We start from the raw sequence: 18,554 nt of genomic DNA on the forward strand, positions 1-18,554 counted from the left end.
GTACTCAGGCCCCTACTATACTCCTTATACACTCACAACTGTGTGGCCAAATCTACCCCAACTCCATTTACAAGTTTGCTGATGACATTATTGCCGTAGGTTGAATTTGAAACAGTGATGAGACGTTGTACAGGAAAGTGATTGAGTGCAGCGTGGCATGGTGTAAAGACAACAATCCATCTGTCAATGTCAGCAAAACAAAGGAGCTGATCATTGACTTCAGTAAGCAGAGTGGAAGGCACGCTCTGGGCCACCTGTCAATACACCGGTCAAGAAAGCACAACAATACCTCTACATTATCAGAGGCTAAGGAAATTCGGCGTGTTCACAAAGACTGTTACCAATTTTTATAGATGCACACCACAGAGACCATGCTATCTGGATGCAACACAGCTTGGTATGAACAATAGCTTTACCCAAGACAACAAGAAACTACAAAGTTGTGAATACAACCCAGTCCAATCACACAAACCAGCCTCCCATCCATTGACTCCACCTATACTTCCCGCTGCTTTGGGAAAATAACATAATCAAAGAATCTTCCCACCTCTTCCAGCGGGCAGAAGATATAACAATTTGAATACACGTACAAAGAGTTTCAAGAACAGCCTCTTCCTTGCTGTTATCAGCCTTTTGAATGGACATCTCAAATGTTAGTTCTGATCTCTCCCTCTGCACCTTGACTGTGGTTGTAACCCTGTATTCTTCATTCTGATGCTTTTTCTATGGTACGGTCCTGTCTGTACAGTACACAAAACAACACTTATCACTGGATCTCAGTACATGTGACAACAATAAATCTATCAATCAATCAACCCTACAGCAAACAGCCTAAATAAGATCACACTGCAGCAATCAGTCTATGTAAAAACCACATGACAGCAAGCAGTTGATATAAACAACACACCAGAATGATCAATCTGCAATCTATATAGATCACACATGACAGCAATCAGTCTGCATTCTGTAAAATGCTGCACTACAGCTATCGGTTACAAGTCCACTCAAATCCCACAAGGCAACTATCAGTCTACCATCTACTTAAAACATGGCACAGCTATCAGTCTGCAGTCTATAAACACCATGCAACACCTGCAGTCCTCAGCTTGTATAAACTCAATACTACAGCAATTGGTCTACAGTCTTTTTAAACACCAGACGAGTGCATTGAGTCTGTTTGCGCTATACCAATCAGTCTACAGTCTTTATAAACTCCGCACTGTAGCAATCACAAAAAATCTATATAAACTCAATACTACAGAAACAGCCTACAGTCTATGTAAACACCGCAGTACAGCAATCAGTCTAGAAAATCTATTTAAGCACAGAACTACAACAATCAGTTTAAAGTTCAAATAAACCCCACACTTAACAATCAGTCTACAGCAACTATAAGTTCCATTCTACAGCAATCAGTCTATAGTCGATTCAAACTCACACTACAGTTATCAGTCCACAGTCTATTTAAACACCACACTGCAGCAAAAAGTCCAGTCTATTTAAATCCCACACTACAGCAGTCTACAGTCTATATAAACTCCACATGACTTCAAGCAGTTCATATAAGGACCACAATGCAACTATCAGTCTACAGTCCATATAGACTACATACTACAGCAATCAGTCTGCAGTCTATATATATGCCACACTACAGCTATCAGTCCACAGTCGATTCAAACCCACACTACAGCAAACAGCCTACAATATAAATAAACACTATGCAACATCAATCGGCCCACAGTCTGTATAAGCACTACACTGCAGCAATCAGTCTGCTGTCTACATAAACTGTAACAATAGCAATCAGCATACAATCCATACAAACACCTCATTACAGGAATCAATCACCACTCTGGATAAACCCCACATCCACCAATCAGCCTCCAGAATCCATCTACAGCCCACATTGCAGCAAATAGTCTACGGTCTATGTAAACATGATACTAAATCTTCGTGTTAATCTGATGTTGTTGTCCTTGAACACCTTTTTTCTCAGACAGCCAAAGGCTATGCTAGCAACACTAGAGATGGTACTGGACCTCTTCATCAATAACCGCTTTGGTTGACAGGACACTGTCAAGGTATTGGAAGTGGCCAATGTTCTCTAAGGCCTCCCCATGGACCTCAATGATCAGCGGTTCGCTCTGCAAAGCAAGGTCAAGTTAGTGGAAGATCTTCATCTTGCAAATGTACAGGGTGAGACTTATGCTCTCATATGCCCCTGTAAAGGTGCTGACAATGTACTAGAGTTCATCCTTTGAGTTTGCAAATACAAGAGCATCATGCACATACTGCAGCTCAATGACACTAGTTGAGGTGACATTGGTTTTGGCTTGAAAGTGGCAGAGGTTGAATAATTTCCCATTGGTTCGGTTAAGTTAGCTCCATTCCAGCAGGGAGCTTGTCAGCGGTGAGATGAAGCGTCACAGCGAGGTAGATCGAGAACAGCGTTGGGGCATTGACACAGCCCTGCTTGACACCAGTCTGAACTGAGAATAGAAATGGCTCTGGAGTAACCGTCCAGCTATAACACTACAATGTCATCACCTCCCCTACAGCTCCCTGACTGAAGATGGCAAATTGTGTGTATTGATCAGTTAATCTCACAGTATGAGAAAACACGTCTTCACACAGTGAGGGTCTGGAATGCACCATCTGAAAATCTGATGGAGGCAGGTTCAATTGAGGCATTCAAGAGGTCATTGGATGTTTGCTCACACAGTAACAATATGTCACGGTATGGGAAAAGGCAGGGGAATAGCACAATGACGCGATTATTCAGAGATATGATGGGCTGAATTGCCATCTTTCTGAAAATCTTACCAATCCTGTCATTCTGTTATTGCATCCAACAATGATGCAGGGACCAGGAACTGTGATATCTAACAGGACTGTGAACTGACAAATACATCAAAATGGATGGACTGACCCTGACTATTTATATTAATCTCCCCATCACCATTGAAAAGGGAATCTCCCTTCACCTTACACTATGTAGCATGTTTAAAAGCTATCCGATAAGATGCCACATTAAGGGTTATTACAGATGATGGCATTGGGGGTGGTATATCATCAGGACAGATAGCAGGTTAACTGACAGGAATCAGAGAATTGGGATTGAATAACACATTTACATGTTGGCAAACTGTAACCAGAGAATGCGGCAGTGCTGGAGTGCTTTACAATCTGTATTAATGACTTGGATGAGGGAGCAGAGTATATTGTAGACAGATGTGCTGACAATATAAAGAGATGTAGGAAAACAAGCTGTGGGGAGAACGCAGAGGGATAGCAGGGAGAGAGACTGAGTGAGCAAAAATGTGGCAGATGCTGTATAATGTGGAAAAAAGTCATCTAGTCCACTTTAGCAGAAAATGTATAAAATCAGAATGCAACTTAAAGACTGCAGAGAGCATCTGGGTATGTGAATCACACAACGTTAACATACAGGAACAGCAAGTAATTAGTAACTCAAATAGAATGTTTTTTTAACAAGCAAGATGGAATATAAACCAAAAGAGAAAATGCTGGAAAATCTCAGCAGGTCTGGCAGCATGTGTAAGGAGAGAAAAGAGCTGATGTTTCAAGTCAAACTGACCCTTTGTCAAAGCTAAAAAGAGGGAGAAATAGGGAGGTATTTATACTTTGTAGATGGAGTATAAATGTCGGAAAGTGTGGCACATTGCTGAGATCATACCTAGAGTACCGAAATCGGTTTTGATCTGTAGGTTAACCCACAATGCCCTTAGGAAGGGAATTCCAGGATTTTGACCCAGCTGCAGTGAAGGAACAGCAGTATATTTCCAATTTAGGATGGTGAGTCGCTTGGAGGGGAATCTGCAAGTGGTGGTGTTCTTATGTATCTGCTGCCCTTGACCTTTTCAGTGGAAGTGGTCGTGGGTTTGGATGGTGCTTTCTAAGGATCTTTGGTGAATTTCTACAGTGCGGCTTGTAGATGGTACACACTGCTGCTACTGAGCATCGATAGGGGAGGGAGTGGATGCTTGTGGGTGTAATGCCAATCGAGAGAGCTACTTTGTCCTGGATGGTATCAAGTTTCTTGAGTGTTGTTGGAATTGCACCCATCCAAGTAAGTGGGGAATACTCCATCACACTCCTGACTTGTACTTTGTAGATGGTGAACAGGCTTTTGGGAGTCAGGAGTTGAGTTAGTCGCTGCAGTATTCTTGGCTTCTGACCTGCTCTGTTGGCCTTCTGTTTATGTTTAAATGTGGCTGATCAATAGACAGGTTTTTGATCTTACAAGGGAGCCAAAGGTTATGGGGTTGGAGCTGGGGTGGAGGGTCAGTCAGGAAAGTGGCGTTAAGGAAGCCATTAGCTCAGCCTTGACCTTATTGAATGCTGGAATGGGCTTGAGGGGCCAATTGGCCTATTCCTGCTCCTGTTTCTCATGTTCTGATGAGGTGAAGGAGACACACATGTCTCTGAAGGCAGTGCAAGAGCAAATGGTGTCCTTAATGCCTCAGAGTAAATACCCAGCATCCTCTCCAATGCCAACCATTCCCAGTGGAACTGTCAATGACAAGGTCACAAACCCAGGGATGGGGGGTCGCAGCTAAGTGTAGTGTGCATCTTCACCCAACTTCAGAATCCGAGCTTCCGCTGCACAGACAGAAATAAACCTGGTGTCAGACACTGACGTAAGTTGGGATTCAGAGATGTGTGTGGACGTGTATGTGGGGTGGCAATTGGGGGGAGGTTTACAAATACTCCAGGAGGCAAAAGAAATCTGACCAATTGTGCATTATTTAACCAGAATACTGCGTGCAGTTCTGGTCTCCCTCCTATCAGAAGCATATTGTGAAACTTGAAAGGGTTCAGAAAAGACTTACAAGGATGTTGTCAGGGTTGGAGGATTTGAGCTATAGGGAGATGCTGGACAGGCTGGGGTGTTCCTTGGACTGTTGGAGGCTGAGGGGTGACCTTATAGAGGTTTATAAAATCATGAGGAGCATGGATAGGATAAATAGACAAAGTCTTTTCACTGGGGTGGGGGAGTCCATAACTAGAAGGCATAGATTTAGGATGAGAGGGGAAAGATATAAAAGAGACCCAAGGGGCAACATTTTCACACAGAGGGTGGTGTGTGTATGGAATGAGCTGCCAGAGGAAGTGGGTGAAGGCTGGTACAATTGCAACATTTAAAAGGCATCTGGATGAATAGGAAGGATTTGGAGAGATATGAGCCAAGTGCTGGCAAATGCCACTAGATTAGGTTAGAATGTCTGGTCAGCATGGACAAGGTGGACCGAAGGGTCTGTTTCTGTGCTGTACATCTTTATGACTCTATAAGTATCAAAATGTAGCCCCATGGTTGAACTGTTGTGATACAGTGATCGGAGCTGGGGTTCAAATCCCACCTACTCTCAGCTTAATCTGAGGATATTTTTAAAATAAGATCAATTGGCTAAGTCGAAGATCTCTTAGAATGAGCTAAAATCTTGTGGGGAGACTATTGTGTTGGTGGTTTAAAACAAAACTCTCTCTGAACTTGGTATTATCATTAATGAATGACATTCTTAGTGACCTTACTAGAGTTCGCAGGTAGCAGGTAGTTTTATTCTCTAAAGGTAAATAGGGAATGATTGTTTTTAAAAATGGATAGTTCTGGCCACAGGGAGAACCAGGCACTAGAGCTGTGAGTGATTCGTGGGGGGGGGGGTGGGGGGAGGGGGTGTAGGATAAAGGAAAAGGTGTAAGTGAAAAGGAAAGTGTAAGAGTAGAAACAAGGGTAAGAAGCGAGGCAATGAGCAGCGGGCTACTTAATACATGCAGACGGAGATGCTCCTCTCGCTTTGATTGACAGCTTGGCTAATCGAGCCTCTCTATTTAAACGGAGTCCGAGCTGTGCAGGCGCACAGAAGTGTCAGAGAGACAGGAACACACACACACACATATACTGTACACACAGCCCCATCAACCGGGGAGGAACCGAGCCCAGTGCCCGGTCCCGGAGCCCCAAGTGGACGGGAACCCACTAAGCAGCACTCGGACACCTGGTTTCTCGCTCCACCGGCGGGGATTATTTTTTGTGGGCAGAAAGGAGCCCCGTTTCCTCGGATTTGTTTCCCCCGTTTCTTTGGGAATCTGTCGCTGGAAGCCGGTCACAAGGGGCAGGAGCAGAGCGGCTTTGGGACAGTGTTACAGCCGGCGATGGCAACCTTTCCCAGCATTGGCACCGCGCTCTTCCTGCTGTTAGTTCCCCAGGTAACTCCACCACTTACCCCCCCCCCCCCCCCATTTAACCCCCTCCCCACCCCCACCCCCACTTCCTGAGAGCTCACTCTGCCTCCTCTCTCTCCCTCAGCTCCCTCCCAGCTTAACACTCTCCCCCCCCATCTTTCTGTATAAAAATCTCTCCAATTTCTCTCTCTGTTCGTTTTCATTTCCCTATTTCTCTCTCTATACTGATTTCTCTCTTTCTCTGCCTTACCTTACATTTATTTCCATTCTCTCTCACACACACACTCTGAATCGTTCTCTTCACCTTTATTTCACTCTAAGCCGCTTTCTCTCCCCAGCGCACTGTATATATACATATTCCTTCTGATTTTATCTCAAACGTGCTGTCTCGCTCTCTCGCTATCTTTCGAGCTTTCTCTACATCGCTCTATCTTCCATTTCCCTTCCTCCTTCTTCCACGTCAAGCAGACCTCCCCATCTTCACCATCACCCCCCCCCACACCATCACCCTCTCTCCACCATCACCTTCTCTCTCTCTCCACCATCACCCTCTCTCCACCATCACCCTCTCTCCACCATCACCTCTCTCTCTCTCTCCACCATCACCCTCTCTCCACCATGACCCCCCCTCCACCATCACCCTCTCTCCCTCTCTCTCCACCATCACCCTCTCTCCACCATCACCCTCTCTCCACCATCACCACCCTCCCTCTCCACCATGACCCCCTCTCTCTATCATGACCCTCTCTATACCATCACCCCCCCCCCCATAACCCCCACTCTCTTCCCCCTCCTCAGCATCACCCATCACCACACCCCTCTCTGTGTGTTCCCGGTGCTTATCTCTGTTTTCTCTCTCTCTCTCTCACATTCGGTGTCTATGTTTTTGAAAGGTTTCTGCTCGCGGTACATTCGAGTTGAGGATCGAACAGTTTGAGAACTCCGGGGCTCTGTTAGCTGCTGGGAACCGCTGTGTACCTGAGTGCCGAACCTTCTTTCGGGTGTGTCTGAAGCATTTCCAGAAGGTGGTCTCCCCGGAGCCGTGTACTTACGGCAATGTGCTGACCCCGCTGCTGGGAACAAACTCGTTCACTGTGCCAGATAACCAACCTCCGCTCAGGATCAACTTCACCTTCAAGTGGCCGGTGAGAGACAGAGACACACAGAGACTGAGAGAGACACACAGAGACACAGAGAGACAGGGAGACACAGAGATAGAGGCAGAGACACAGGGAGACTGAGACAGAGAAGCACAGAGGCAGAGAGACACACACAGAGAGACAAGGAGACAGATAGAGAGAGACAGAGAGACAGAGACATAGAGAGAGACATAGAGAGAGTGCTGCTAACCGACACATAGCTGAGGGATGGGGGTCTAGTGCACGCTGGGAGCTCACTGTGTGCAGAAAGTTATAATTTCTGAAAGAAAACGCAGGACGAGAATGGGAACCGGACCCTGTGCTTAATGTGCACTACCGCCTACAATGCTAACGGTGTGGCGGGGAGGGAACAGACATCCAGAACATAGAGGCACACTGACACAGACACACAGATTCATACCCTGGGACGTGCACACACACTAACACAAACAGAGAGACACACACAGACAGACAGAACACACACAGAGACACATTAACAGGGAGATATTCAATCACTCAGGCACAGAAATACTGACACACACTTACACACAAGAGTTAAGCGGACACAAACGCACTGATGGAGATACACTCAGAGATACAGTCACGCACACAACACACTGTCAAAGACAGAAACCCGGACAATTACAAACCGAAAAGATGTTGTGCTAGGATGCAGCGACACAAGAACCTGACGACACTTGTGAAGGGAGTAGCTCTCAGCTGTACCCAACACAGGACCCCCTTTTTACAGAGAGGGGAGGGTGTGTGTGGGGGGGGGGGGGGCGGTGGGTAGTGTTTGGATAACCCAGGACCCCCTCAGAAATCAGGCAGCAAATCCGAATGATACCCTTAAATTCCGTGCCCAGTGCAGCGATCTGAATCTCATGACTACAGCAGGCTATCGGGCGGTGGTTTGCTAACCCCCAGTCTCTTCTCTCTTCTGTGTTGACAGGGAACCTTCTCTCTGATCATTGAAGCCTGGAATTCTGCCTCGAACCTGCCGAGTCTCAGTAAGTGTCAGAGACCGCGAGGGGGCGGCAGCGAGCCGCTCCTCCTGGAGCATAACCCTTGGGACAAAGCCCCCAAGTTTAAATCTTATTTATTTATCTATCATAAACTCGAACAAAGGCTTCTCGCAGACTCCCTCCACTTTTATTGTTGTTGTTTTTTTTGTTTAGTTTGATTGTAATGCTCGGTGTGGGGTTTTTTCTTCTTTAAGTCACAGCTTCCATTTATTTAGTGCTGATGTAGCAGCTCCTCCATCTCCCACAGTGTTCACAACACAATCAACTTCCTCTCGGGTTATTTTTGGTGTGGGAAACCGAGCTGGTGAGAAAAGCTGAGCTTTGCCAAGAAGTCAAGGCGGCCTTTTCCTGCGTTTTACACCTTTTTCACATTCAGCGCCGCCCTTTTTGGACTGGTTTCAGGGCCTGGTCATCCAGGGTGGGAAGGAGCTGACACGCTCTTTGGAAATTTAGGGAAAACGTTTCAAGGATCCACATACAGTCATCACTCTGGAAATGCTCCCATCACTCCTGGATTGTTCCCATCACTCTGGAATAGATTTCATTACTCAAGAATTGCTCCCACCATTGCGGAATTCTGTTCCCATCACTCCAGGACTATTCCCAGCACTTTGAACTTTTCCCATCACTTGGGAGAGACCCCATAATTCCAGGATTGTTTCCATCACTCCAGGATTCTGTTCCCATCGCTCCAGGATTGACCCCCAACACTCTGAGATTCTGTTCCAATCACTCTGGGATTGACTTCAACATTCTGGGATAGACTCCTATTACTCCAGGATCAACTGCCTCCGTCTCTCCAAATTGTCAGTCTCCATCATTCTGAATTTGGTCCCATCACTCTGGGGTTTCCCCCACCATGCTGGATTGTCTATCCCCCTCACCCAGGATCATCCGTCTCTACCTTTCCAGGACTGTCAACACCACTCCGGATTTAACCCCATCACTGCAGGATTGTTCCCATCTCTCTAGGATTGTCTGTCCCTGTCAAGTTTGTTTCTGCCATTCCAGGATCATTGCAGGAGCTGCAAACTTCAGTCATTCCGGGCTCCACTTCAGGATCTGTGCCTCTCTATCTCTCCAGGATCAATGATGGATTACACCAGGATTAGTCTGGAATCATCTTCCCCACTCCGGGATCACTCCAGAATCTGCATGTCTCGAACATTCTGGAATCTGTTTGTCTTTATCACTCCAGGATCACTCTCACTACCTATTGTTCCACTACATTGGGATTACTCACTCCAGGATTTGCTGATACTCAAGGGCCTGTGTGTCTCCATGGGAATAGAAGGAAGCCATTCAGCCTCACTGCTCCTTAACCTTTGAGATTCCAGGGAATATCATCCGACTTTGTGTAAACTCCCTTCGTAATTTAACATGGGCGTTGTTCTGGTAACTGTACTCAGTTCACAACCACTGTGTCCCTCGTAAAGTGTGATGCACTCACTGTACTCCAGTATATTCTAACTAGTATCTTCATGCAGCTGACTTATCCTCTTCAATTCTCTAGTAATAAAAGTCAACATTGCACTCACTTTTTTGAAGTTTCTGCAGATGTTGATGGTAATTTAATGATCAATGCACATGAGCCTTTCAGTCCAGTCAAAGCTCCCAGTGCTTCTAGCTTCTCCTGATGTGGAACCTAGCCCAGTCCCTTTCTATTCAAAGTGAATGAGCTCATGTCAAAAAACTATTTGCCATAGTCTTGCCCACTGTCAGAATCACAGAATTGTTACGATGCAGAACGTTCGGCCCAACCCACCTGCACTGGTTCTAACCCCAAGCACCAACCTCCTGCCTTTTTTCCATATCCCAGCATACGACTTCTATACAAATAATCATCCCCTTGAATGCCTCATTGGAACCTATCTGCACCACATTTCCAAGTAGTGCATTCCACACCCTAACTGCTCCCTGCTTGAATAATATTTTTCTCCCGTCACCCTTGCTTCATTTGCAGATCACTCTAAATCGAAGCCCTCTTTTATTTAGCTCCTCTTACAAGCAGAAACAGTTTCTCCCTATTTACGCTGTCCAGCCCACTCATGATCTTGGAAACCTCTATCAGGTCTCCCTCTCAGCCTTTTTCTCTTCAGGTAGAACTATCCCAACCTCTTCAATCTCTGCTTGTCGCTAACGTTTCTCATTCCTGGAACCATTCCTGTTCATATCACTTTGCAATTATCCACCAGTACGGTGTTTCTCAAACCGTAGACCAAAACCATCTCAGAGACCTTACAGAGGGTCCTCCAGTCGGAGTGAAAGGTTAACAGTGAGTGCGCCAGCAGGTCTCTCCAGAAGCTGGTTCCCCTTCCACCTTTGAGGTCCTGCTCTCTCACTGGGCAGAAAAAAAGCATTTCTGTGCCATTTCTGGGTAATGCCCTTACCCTAACCCGATATAGCTGCCAAGGATAGAGAGAAACAGGAAACACTCATCTCCCTCAACACTACAGATGAATAGCTGGTGCCCCAAAATAAGATTAAAGCACTCTTTGTCAGCCAGTAGAGTTATAGAGATGTACAGCATGGAAACAGACCTTTCAGTTCAACTCATCCATGCTGACCAGATATCCTAAATTAATCTAGTCCCATTTGCCAGCATTTGGCCTATATCCCTCTAAACCCTTCCTATTCATGTACCTCCATCACTTCCTCTGGCATCTCATTCCATACAAGTTGCCCCTGAGGTCCCTTTTAAATCTTTCCCCCTCACCTTAAACCTATTCCTTTTGATTTTGGACTCCCCTAAAGGGGGAAAGACTTTGGCAATTCCAAAGCCCCTCATGATTTTATAAACCTCTATAAGGCCATCCCTCAGTCTCCGACGTTCGATGGACAATAGCCCCTGGACTATTCAGGCTCTCCCTATAGCTCAAATTCTCCAACCCTGGCAACATCCTTGTAAGCCTCTTCTGAACATTTTCAAATTTACAACATTCTTCACTTTCACATTCTGATTATTTTGAGTGATAATTCAATGGACAGAGTCCGTAATTATGAATTTCCATTTGAAAGAGTGATCCTACAGTCAAGAATTGAGAATCACTGATCCACACAGCTTTGGGTCACCCTGCTATTTGCAAACTTGGATGTGGGACTTGTCATTCCTTCATTGAAGACATTGACAAATGTGAATCCAGCACCGATCCACTCAAGTTACATGCCATTGTCTCTAGACCTCCGCTCAATCCTATCTGCTCTCTGTCACCTTTCACTCAACTCATCTCCTCACCAAATTGCTAACTCGCCCACAATTCCCAACCAACCATTTCCTGGGATGGACTTTTATCGGCTGCCTTTTGGATCCTTTGCATTGTGCAAGGTATGTGGGATGCAGTAGGTAGCGTCCCTGTCTCTGAGCCAGAAGCTGAGTACTGTTGGCCAAGAAATGGGTCCTTGCAATGCAGCCCAACAACTTGTAACTTCTTCCAATATAGCCCAATGGCAGATGGTAAGAGTGGGAGGTAGTCCTGGTCAGTCACATGAAAGAAGGGAAATTGGGAGCCTCGGCCACCTCTAACCCTAACTCCAGACCACAACATGTGTGGGAAATCGGACATTACCTTTGGACCGGGCTGGACCAGTTGGCAAAGGAGTCGGCCCAGACATCTGAAACTGTTACTGTTTCCTTTACTCTCTGAAATGTTTGATGATTCGGGCCTAGTTTTCACGTTGGTTTCACAATGCACGTTCAGTTGGGCAATGACCTACCCCAGGTTTAAAGGTTGTCCCTGCAGTATTTTTCCCCTGCTGCTGTCCTCCAAACCCCATCCCATTTCATTCTCTCTAGACATTCAGGTCCACCTCTCCACCCGCCCAACACTGTTTCCCCCTTCCCATCATCCCCATTCCTGGTGATTCTTGACCGAAGGTACTGGCAGATCTACACAGGGCTAAGGAGCTGGCTCCTGTAAGTTTGTCCAGGGCAGTGTATCTTCCCTATAAGTTGCCTATCCCTACTTGCACAGAGGGCAGTTGAGAGTCCAGCACATTGCCTTGGATCTGAAGTCACCTGTAGGTCAGACTGGGTAAGGAGGTAGATTTCCTTTCCGTTACTGAACCAGATGGGTTTTCCCCCTAGCAATCGGAAACAGTTACAGGGTTTCCCCACCGAATTCCAGAGAGTTATTGAATTCAAGTTCCACCCCCAGCTATAGCAGGATTCGAACCTGGGTCCCCGAGGGTCTTTGAAATAATGGGGTTGAAAAGTGTGGCGCTGGAAAAGCACAGCAGGTCAGGCAACATCCAAGAAGCAGGAGAGTTGATGTTTCGGGCATAAGCCCATCCATCGACTCTCCTGCTCCTCGGATGATGCCTGACCTGCTGTGCTTTTCCAGTGCCACACTTTTCAACTCTGACTCGCCAGCATCTGCAGTCCTCATTTTGTCCTCTTTGAAATAATAGTCTAGTGATAATATCACCAGCTTCCTAAGTGCTGGTGGTCTTTTGTTAACTTGTGAAGCAACCAATCTCTGCCAATGCCCGCTGGTTAGCTCCAGGTTTAATTAGCATGATTGTAATGGTGGGGGAAAGCTACTGAGGTGTCTATGGAAAGGAAGTGCAGGATGGAGGGAGGGAGGGTCTAAACTGCCCTGGTTTTGCTCAAGTAGCCTACCTGGTGATTCTGCACTCATCATTTAGCTGCTTCCATTTACAGGTTTGCTGTTGACTCCACCATAGTGGGGCGGATCTGAAACAAAAGTGAGACTAAGTGCAGGAAAGAGATAGAGAGCTTAGTGGCATTGTGTAAAGACACCAATTTCCCCCTCATGTCAGCAAAACAAAGAAGCTGATCATTGACTTCAGGAACTGGTGTGGAGGACTGTAATGTATCAGTGGTGCTGAGATGGACGTGGTCGAGAGATTCAATTTCCTGGGAGTAAATATCACCAACAATCTCTCCTGGTCCATCCACGTCGATGCTGTAGTTAAGAAAGCGCGCCAACGTCTCTCGTCCCTCAGGTGGCTAAGGAAATTTGGCATTTCCACAATGATCCTTATCAATTTTCAACAGATGTAACCATAGGGAGTAACCTAAGACCGCAAGAAATTACAGAGTTGTGAACACAGCCCAGTCCATCACGAAAGCCAGCTTTCCCTCTACTTCCCACCGCCTTGGGAAAGCAGCCAAGATAATCAAAAACCCCTTCTACCCCAGGTGTCCTCTTCCAGCCTCTTCCATTGGGCAGAACGTGCAAATGTTTGAAATCACAGACCAACCAATTCAAGAAAAGCTTTTTCCCCGCATTTATCAGATTTACGAACAAATCTGCTGTATATTAAAGTTGATCTTCCTCTGCACCTTCCCTGTAGCTGTCATGCGACATTGTGTATTCTGTTCTATTACCCTGATGTAGTTATGTAAGGCATCATTTGTCTGGTTAGCAGGCAGCACAATACTTTCCACTGTATCTCAGCACATGTGACAATCAAAGCCTCTATATTAATCCAGGCTGTTTGTTATTCACAGATGTCACCAGCCCCGAGACGTTGATCAGTCGTTTTGCCATCCAGAGGCACCAGCCAGTGGGCACAGCCTGGGCCCAGGATTCCCTGCAAGGGGAGCACACCCAGTTGTACTACTCGTACCGGGTGGTATGCAGTCAGCATTACTACGGAGAGGGATGCTCCGATTACTGCCGGCCCAGGAACGACACCTTTGGGCACTACACCTGCGGCAAGGAGGGCCAGAGGCTCTGCCTGCCGGGCTGGCAGAATGAATACTGCTCACAATGTAAGGCGAGAGGCACACAGCATCCGCACTGACTGCAGTACAGCGGCTCAGTGGTTAGCACTGCTGCCTCACAGCGCCAGGGACTCGGGTTCGATTCCACCCTCGGGAAACTGTTTGTTTGCATATTCTCCCCGTAACTGCATGGGGTTTCCTGATGCTCCACTTTCCTCCCACAGTCCAAACATATGCAAGTTAGGTGGATTGGCTATCCCATAGTGTCCAGGGATGTGCAGGCTAGATGGATTAGCAGTGAGTAATGCAGGGGTAGGGGTAGGGGTCTGTGTGTGGATGTTGTACTCTTTGGAGGGTTGGTGTGGACTCGATGGGCCAAATGGCCTGTTTCCACACTGTGGGTGGTTCTGATCCAAAGCATGCAGGCAGAGGGAGAAGCACAGGACTGTGCACCCTGGCACTACAGAGCCTTTAGTTTCACCCTGGCACCATTTAGCCACGTCCCTGTCCTGTGGAGTCATTCCTGACACAGGGTTCCTTCTCCCTATCCTGTTGCTGCCAAGCCCAGCTTTTATTCCCAAAGTGTCCAGCTAGGGCCATTGCCAAGAGAGTCAGCCAGCTTGCTCGCAGTGGGGCTGGAGTCACGTGTCGGCCAGACTGGGTAAGGATGGCAGATTTGCCTCCCCTAACAGGCATTAGTGAACCAGATGGTTTTTACAGTCAGCGATTACATGATCACAGTCACTATCACTGAGACAAGTTTCATTGTGGGCTCGTATTAATTGGATCAAAATTCAAAAACATTAGACCCGTGCCCCAAGATCACCAACTGAGGCCTCGCCCTGCGACATTCCCACAATGTCATCCTTTACGTGGGGCTAGTCCAATGAACAGATCACCGAGGGCATTATTACTGGGGAGGAAAAGGTGTAGAGGAAGAGGTGTTTGTCCTTGCATTGTGGGTTAGTACCGGGGCAGGGGATTATTAATCAGGGATCAGTCTGTCACTGCCTCAGACTTACAATATCTTCTCCTTGTCTTTTATTCCCTTCAGCGATTTGCCAGGCTGGATGCAGCTTGGATCACGGCTACTGTGACCAACCAGGAGAGTGCAAGTAAGTGACAGAATTTGCAAATATCACCCACAGTGATGGGACATCCCTCAGTGTCCCTCCAACGCACACATCACACCAACTCAGACTTTCACTTGGACCACATCACCTTGTTTTCTCTCACTAGTACTGCCAGCCCGTGCCACCCCGGATACCTGGAGTCAACCAACACTGCCCCAGCAGACCCTAGCCCATAACCTCCAGCCAAGACAAATCCCTCCTCACCTCAGCCCTTCCCCAACAACCCCCTACACACACATCGGCACAAACACACATGCACGCACAGACACACAAACACAGGCACACGCTTAGACATACACACAGACAAATGCAGTAACACACACAGACACACGTACAAGCACATACATACAGACAGGCACACAGACACATACACACACACAGCATATACAGACATACATACAAAGAGAGCCCCTCCACACATACAGAAACACATGCACATACAAGCACACAAACACAGACACACGCTCAGACACACACACACACATGCACAGAAACACACACAGACACACATACAGACACACACAGATGTACAAGCACATACATACAGACAGGCACACAGACACATACACACACAGGCATACACAGACATACATACACAGTGATGCCACACACACATACAGTCACACATGCGCATACAAACACACACACGCAGATACACATACAGGTACACATAGACCAACACACACTGATGCATACACATAAGCACAGGCACAGATACACACACATATGGACACACATACAGACACACACACAGATACACACAAACCCAGACAGGTGCGCGCGCACGCGCGCACACACACACACACACACACACACTCCCAACACTGAGCCACATCCTCATTTCTTAAGCTGCCAACAACCTATTTCTGGAGGTTTTAGCACATGGCTGCCATCCCACTTTGTCCCACCCTGTATCACTTGTGACACACAGTTTCTCAAAAACCAACTGGAAAACGAGAAGCTTCAATATCCAATTGGATAGTGCTTAACCCTCAGCCTAACTGCCCTATTATACACTTTCAATATTTTAATATTGGATAGAGAAATGTTCAAAGTAAAGGTGAAATGTTTTTCTACCATCCCTGTGGTTTTCATCTTCTTTATTCATTCTCAGGGTGTGGTCATCGTTGGCATGACCATCATTTTTTGCCCAACCCTAATTGCCCTTGAATTGAGTGACTTGCTTGAGCCATTTAAGACAGGGCAGCTCAGTCACCCACATTGCTGTGGGTTTGGAGTCAAATGTAGGCTGGACCCAGTCATAGATGGCAGAGTTCCCTTTCCTATTTCCTTTGAATTGTAGCACTTTGATAGACCTTCCACATGTTAACATACAAAGCTCTCCTGGATACATTTCAAGAAGTCTGCCCCCTCTAAACACTTCAATTATCCCAAATTGAAAGTTGAAATCCCCTGCTATAGTTATTGTATTACTAATTTTACACACCTCAGTGAATTGTCTATCTATCTGCTCCTCTATTGGCCTCTGACTGTTTAGGGGCCTATAATAGCAATGGGACTGCCCCAGGTTCTATCCACAAAGCTCCATTTAACGATGCTTTCAAGATAAACCTTCCTACTGCAGTAACTAACTCCTTAATTTGCAATGTGACACCACCATTCCTTTATATGACAATAGGGTTTGTTACTATCAATGTATGGGTTTGTGACTATATGCCTGTTTCTGAATTGCTCATTTCTCTGGTCAAGACGAGTGGTGTGATTAATCCTGTGCCTTTCTCTCTCCCTGTCCCCCAGGTGCCACTATGGATGGCAGGGCCGTTTGTGTGATCAATGCATGCACTATCCTGGCTGTCTACATGGGACATGCCAGCAGCCCTTTCAGTGTACCTGTAAGGAGGGCTGGGGCGGTCTCTTCTGTAATCAGGGTGAGTGTTCCAGTCCCATCCACAGGGACTCTCTCTTCTTGTCTAGTCTGTAACCAAACCCACATGCTTCACAGGAACAAGTTCCCCACAGTCAGAGCGAAAGCCCCAGTTGACTCTCCAATACTCTGGTGACGTTGGCTGACAGAGGATCACTTGGTTCTGAAGGGGACCAGAGCCAGGTTCTTTGGTACACTCCTCCAGAACAGGGCAGAGAGTTCCCAGCTTGCTCCCTGTTACTGGGTGCTGGGAGAGAGCAGCAGGGAGAGTCTATCACCCCACCTTGGGAGCTACAAGCACTCCAGGGTGGGCAATAGCGAGAATATATCACCATGAGGACGACTCTCACCCTACCCCTCCCCAGGTATGCTGCCTTCCCCACAATGACACCTCTCCAACAGTGTCCCTCTCCCCCACTGTGTCCCCTCCCCCCATAGTGTCCCTCCACCAGCGTGCTCCCTTCCCCACAGAGTCACCTACTCCAAGAGTCCCCTTCCCCCACAGTGTTCCCCTCCCACACAATGCCCCCTCCCTCACAGTGTACCCCTATGCCCCCCCCAGTATTACTCTCCCCACACAGTGTCCCCATTCCCCATAGTATTTCTCCCTCCTCACAGTGTCCCCGCCCCAATAGTGCTTCCCTTCCCTCCCCATACCACAGCCCATTGCCCCACCCCCTCCCCGTATCTCTCCTCCCTCAGTGTCTCCCGCCCCCTCAGTGTGTCCCCCACAGTCCCCACAGTGCCCCTCCAACTGTCCCCTCAACCTCTCCCCTCTGTGGTAGCTCTGTATCCTCCCCCCCACCCCCACCACCTTGTGCCTGTCACCTTCCCCTTTCCCTGTGCCTACTCCTCTCTTCAAGTGACCCCCATCTCTCAGGTTCTTCCCACATCCCCCTCCCCACAGGGCATAGACCCCCCAACCTGCCCCCTTATCCTACAAACTGTGTTAATCTGATTGGTCACCTTGTTTGGTTATATGAGTTCTGGGGTTGGGTTCAGTCACGTTCACTCCTAGGGATTACGGGGAGGGGTTTGGAGGTTTATTAATAGTTGTTTGTGTGGGGAGGGCAGGGTATTATTTAAGGGTTGCCCCAGGAAGGGTATGAGGTGATTATTAATAGTTGCCCCAAGAGAGGCGAGGGTCAGCAGTGGTTGTCCTGGACAGTGGATGGGATGGGATGGGGGAGTGAGGTTTGCCCTCCCGGGGATTAAGGGTAAGGTCCTGATGCCCCCCACCTCGCTGTGCATGGATTGTGACTGACCTTGTGGCTCTGTGTTTGTTCCAGACCTGAACTATTGCACTCACAACAGGCCCTGCCTGAACAACGCAACCTGTACTAACACTGGCCAGGGCAGCTATACCTGTACGTGCCAGCCCGGCTTCACCGGCACCAACTGCCAATCGGCCCTTCGCCAATGTGACAGCAGCCCCTGCCGAAACGGGGGAACGTGCACGGTAAGACAGAGAGAGTGCGG

General features: G+C 47.4%; 1 protein-coding gene across 1 annotated transcript in view; it reads left to right on the plus strand.

Annotated features, from left to right (window-relative positions):
• Positions 1 to 5,893: 5,893 nt before the first annotated feature.
• Positions 5,894 to 18,554, plus strand: part of dll4 (delta-like 4 (Drosophila)) — a 30,895-nt gene continuing 18,234 nt past the window's right edge. The window contains exons 1-7 of the mRNA XM_060828738.1: positions 5,894 to 6,228; positions 7,098 to 7,349; positions 8,296 to 8,353; positions 13,842 to 14,105; positions 15,112 to 15,172; positions 16,949 to 17,079; positions 18,365 to 18,534. Of these exons, the coding sequence (XP_060684721.1) occupies positions 6,175 to 6,228; positions 7,098 to 7,349; positions 8,296 to 8,353; positions 13,842 to 14,105; positions 15,112 to 15,172; positions 16,949 to 17,079; positions 18,365 to 18,534 (990 nt within the window). The 5' untranslated portion in view covers positions 5,894 to 6,174. The remainder of the gene's footprint in view (positions 6,229 to 7,097; positions 7,350 to 8,295; positions 8,354 to 13,841; positions 14,106 to 15,111; positions 15,173 to 16,948; positions 17,080 to 18,364; positions 18,535 to 18,554) is intronic.

Source organism: Hemiscyllium ocellatum, chromosome 8 (genome assembly GCF_020745735.1).
Source record: "Hemiscyllium ocellatum isolate sHemOce1 chromosome 8, sHemOce1.pat.X.cur, whole genome shotgun sequence".
Lineage (NCBI taxonomy): Eukaryota > Metazoa > Chordata > Chondrichthyes > Orectolobiformes > Hemiscylliidae > Hemiscyllium > Hemiscyllium ocellatum.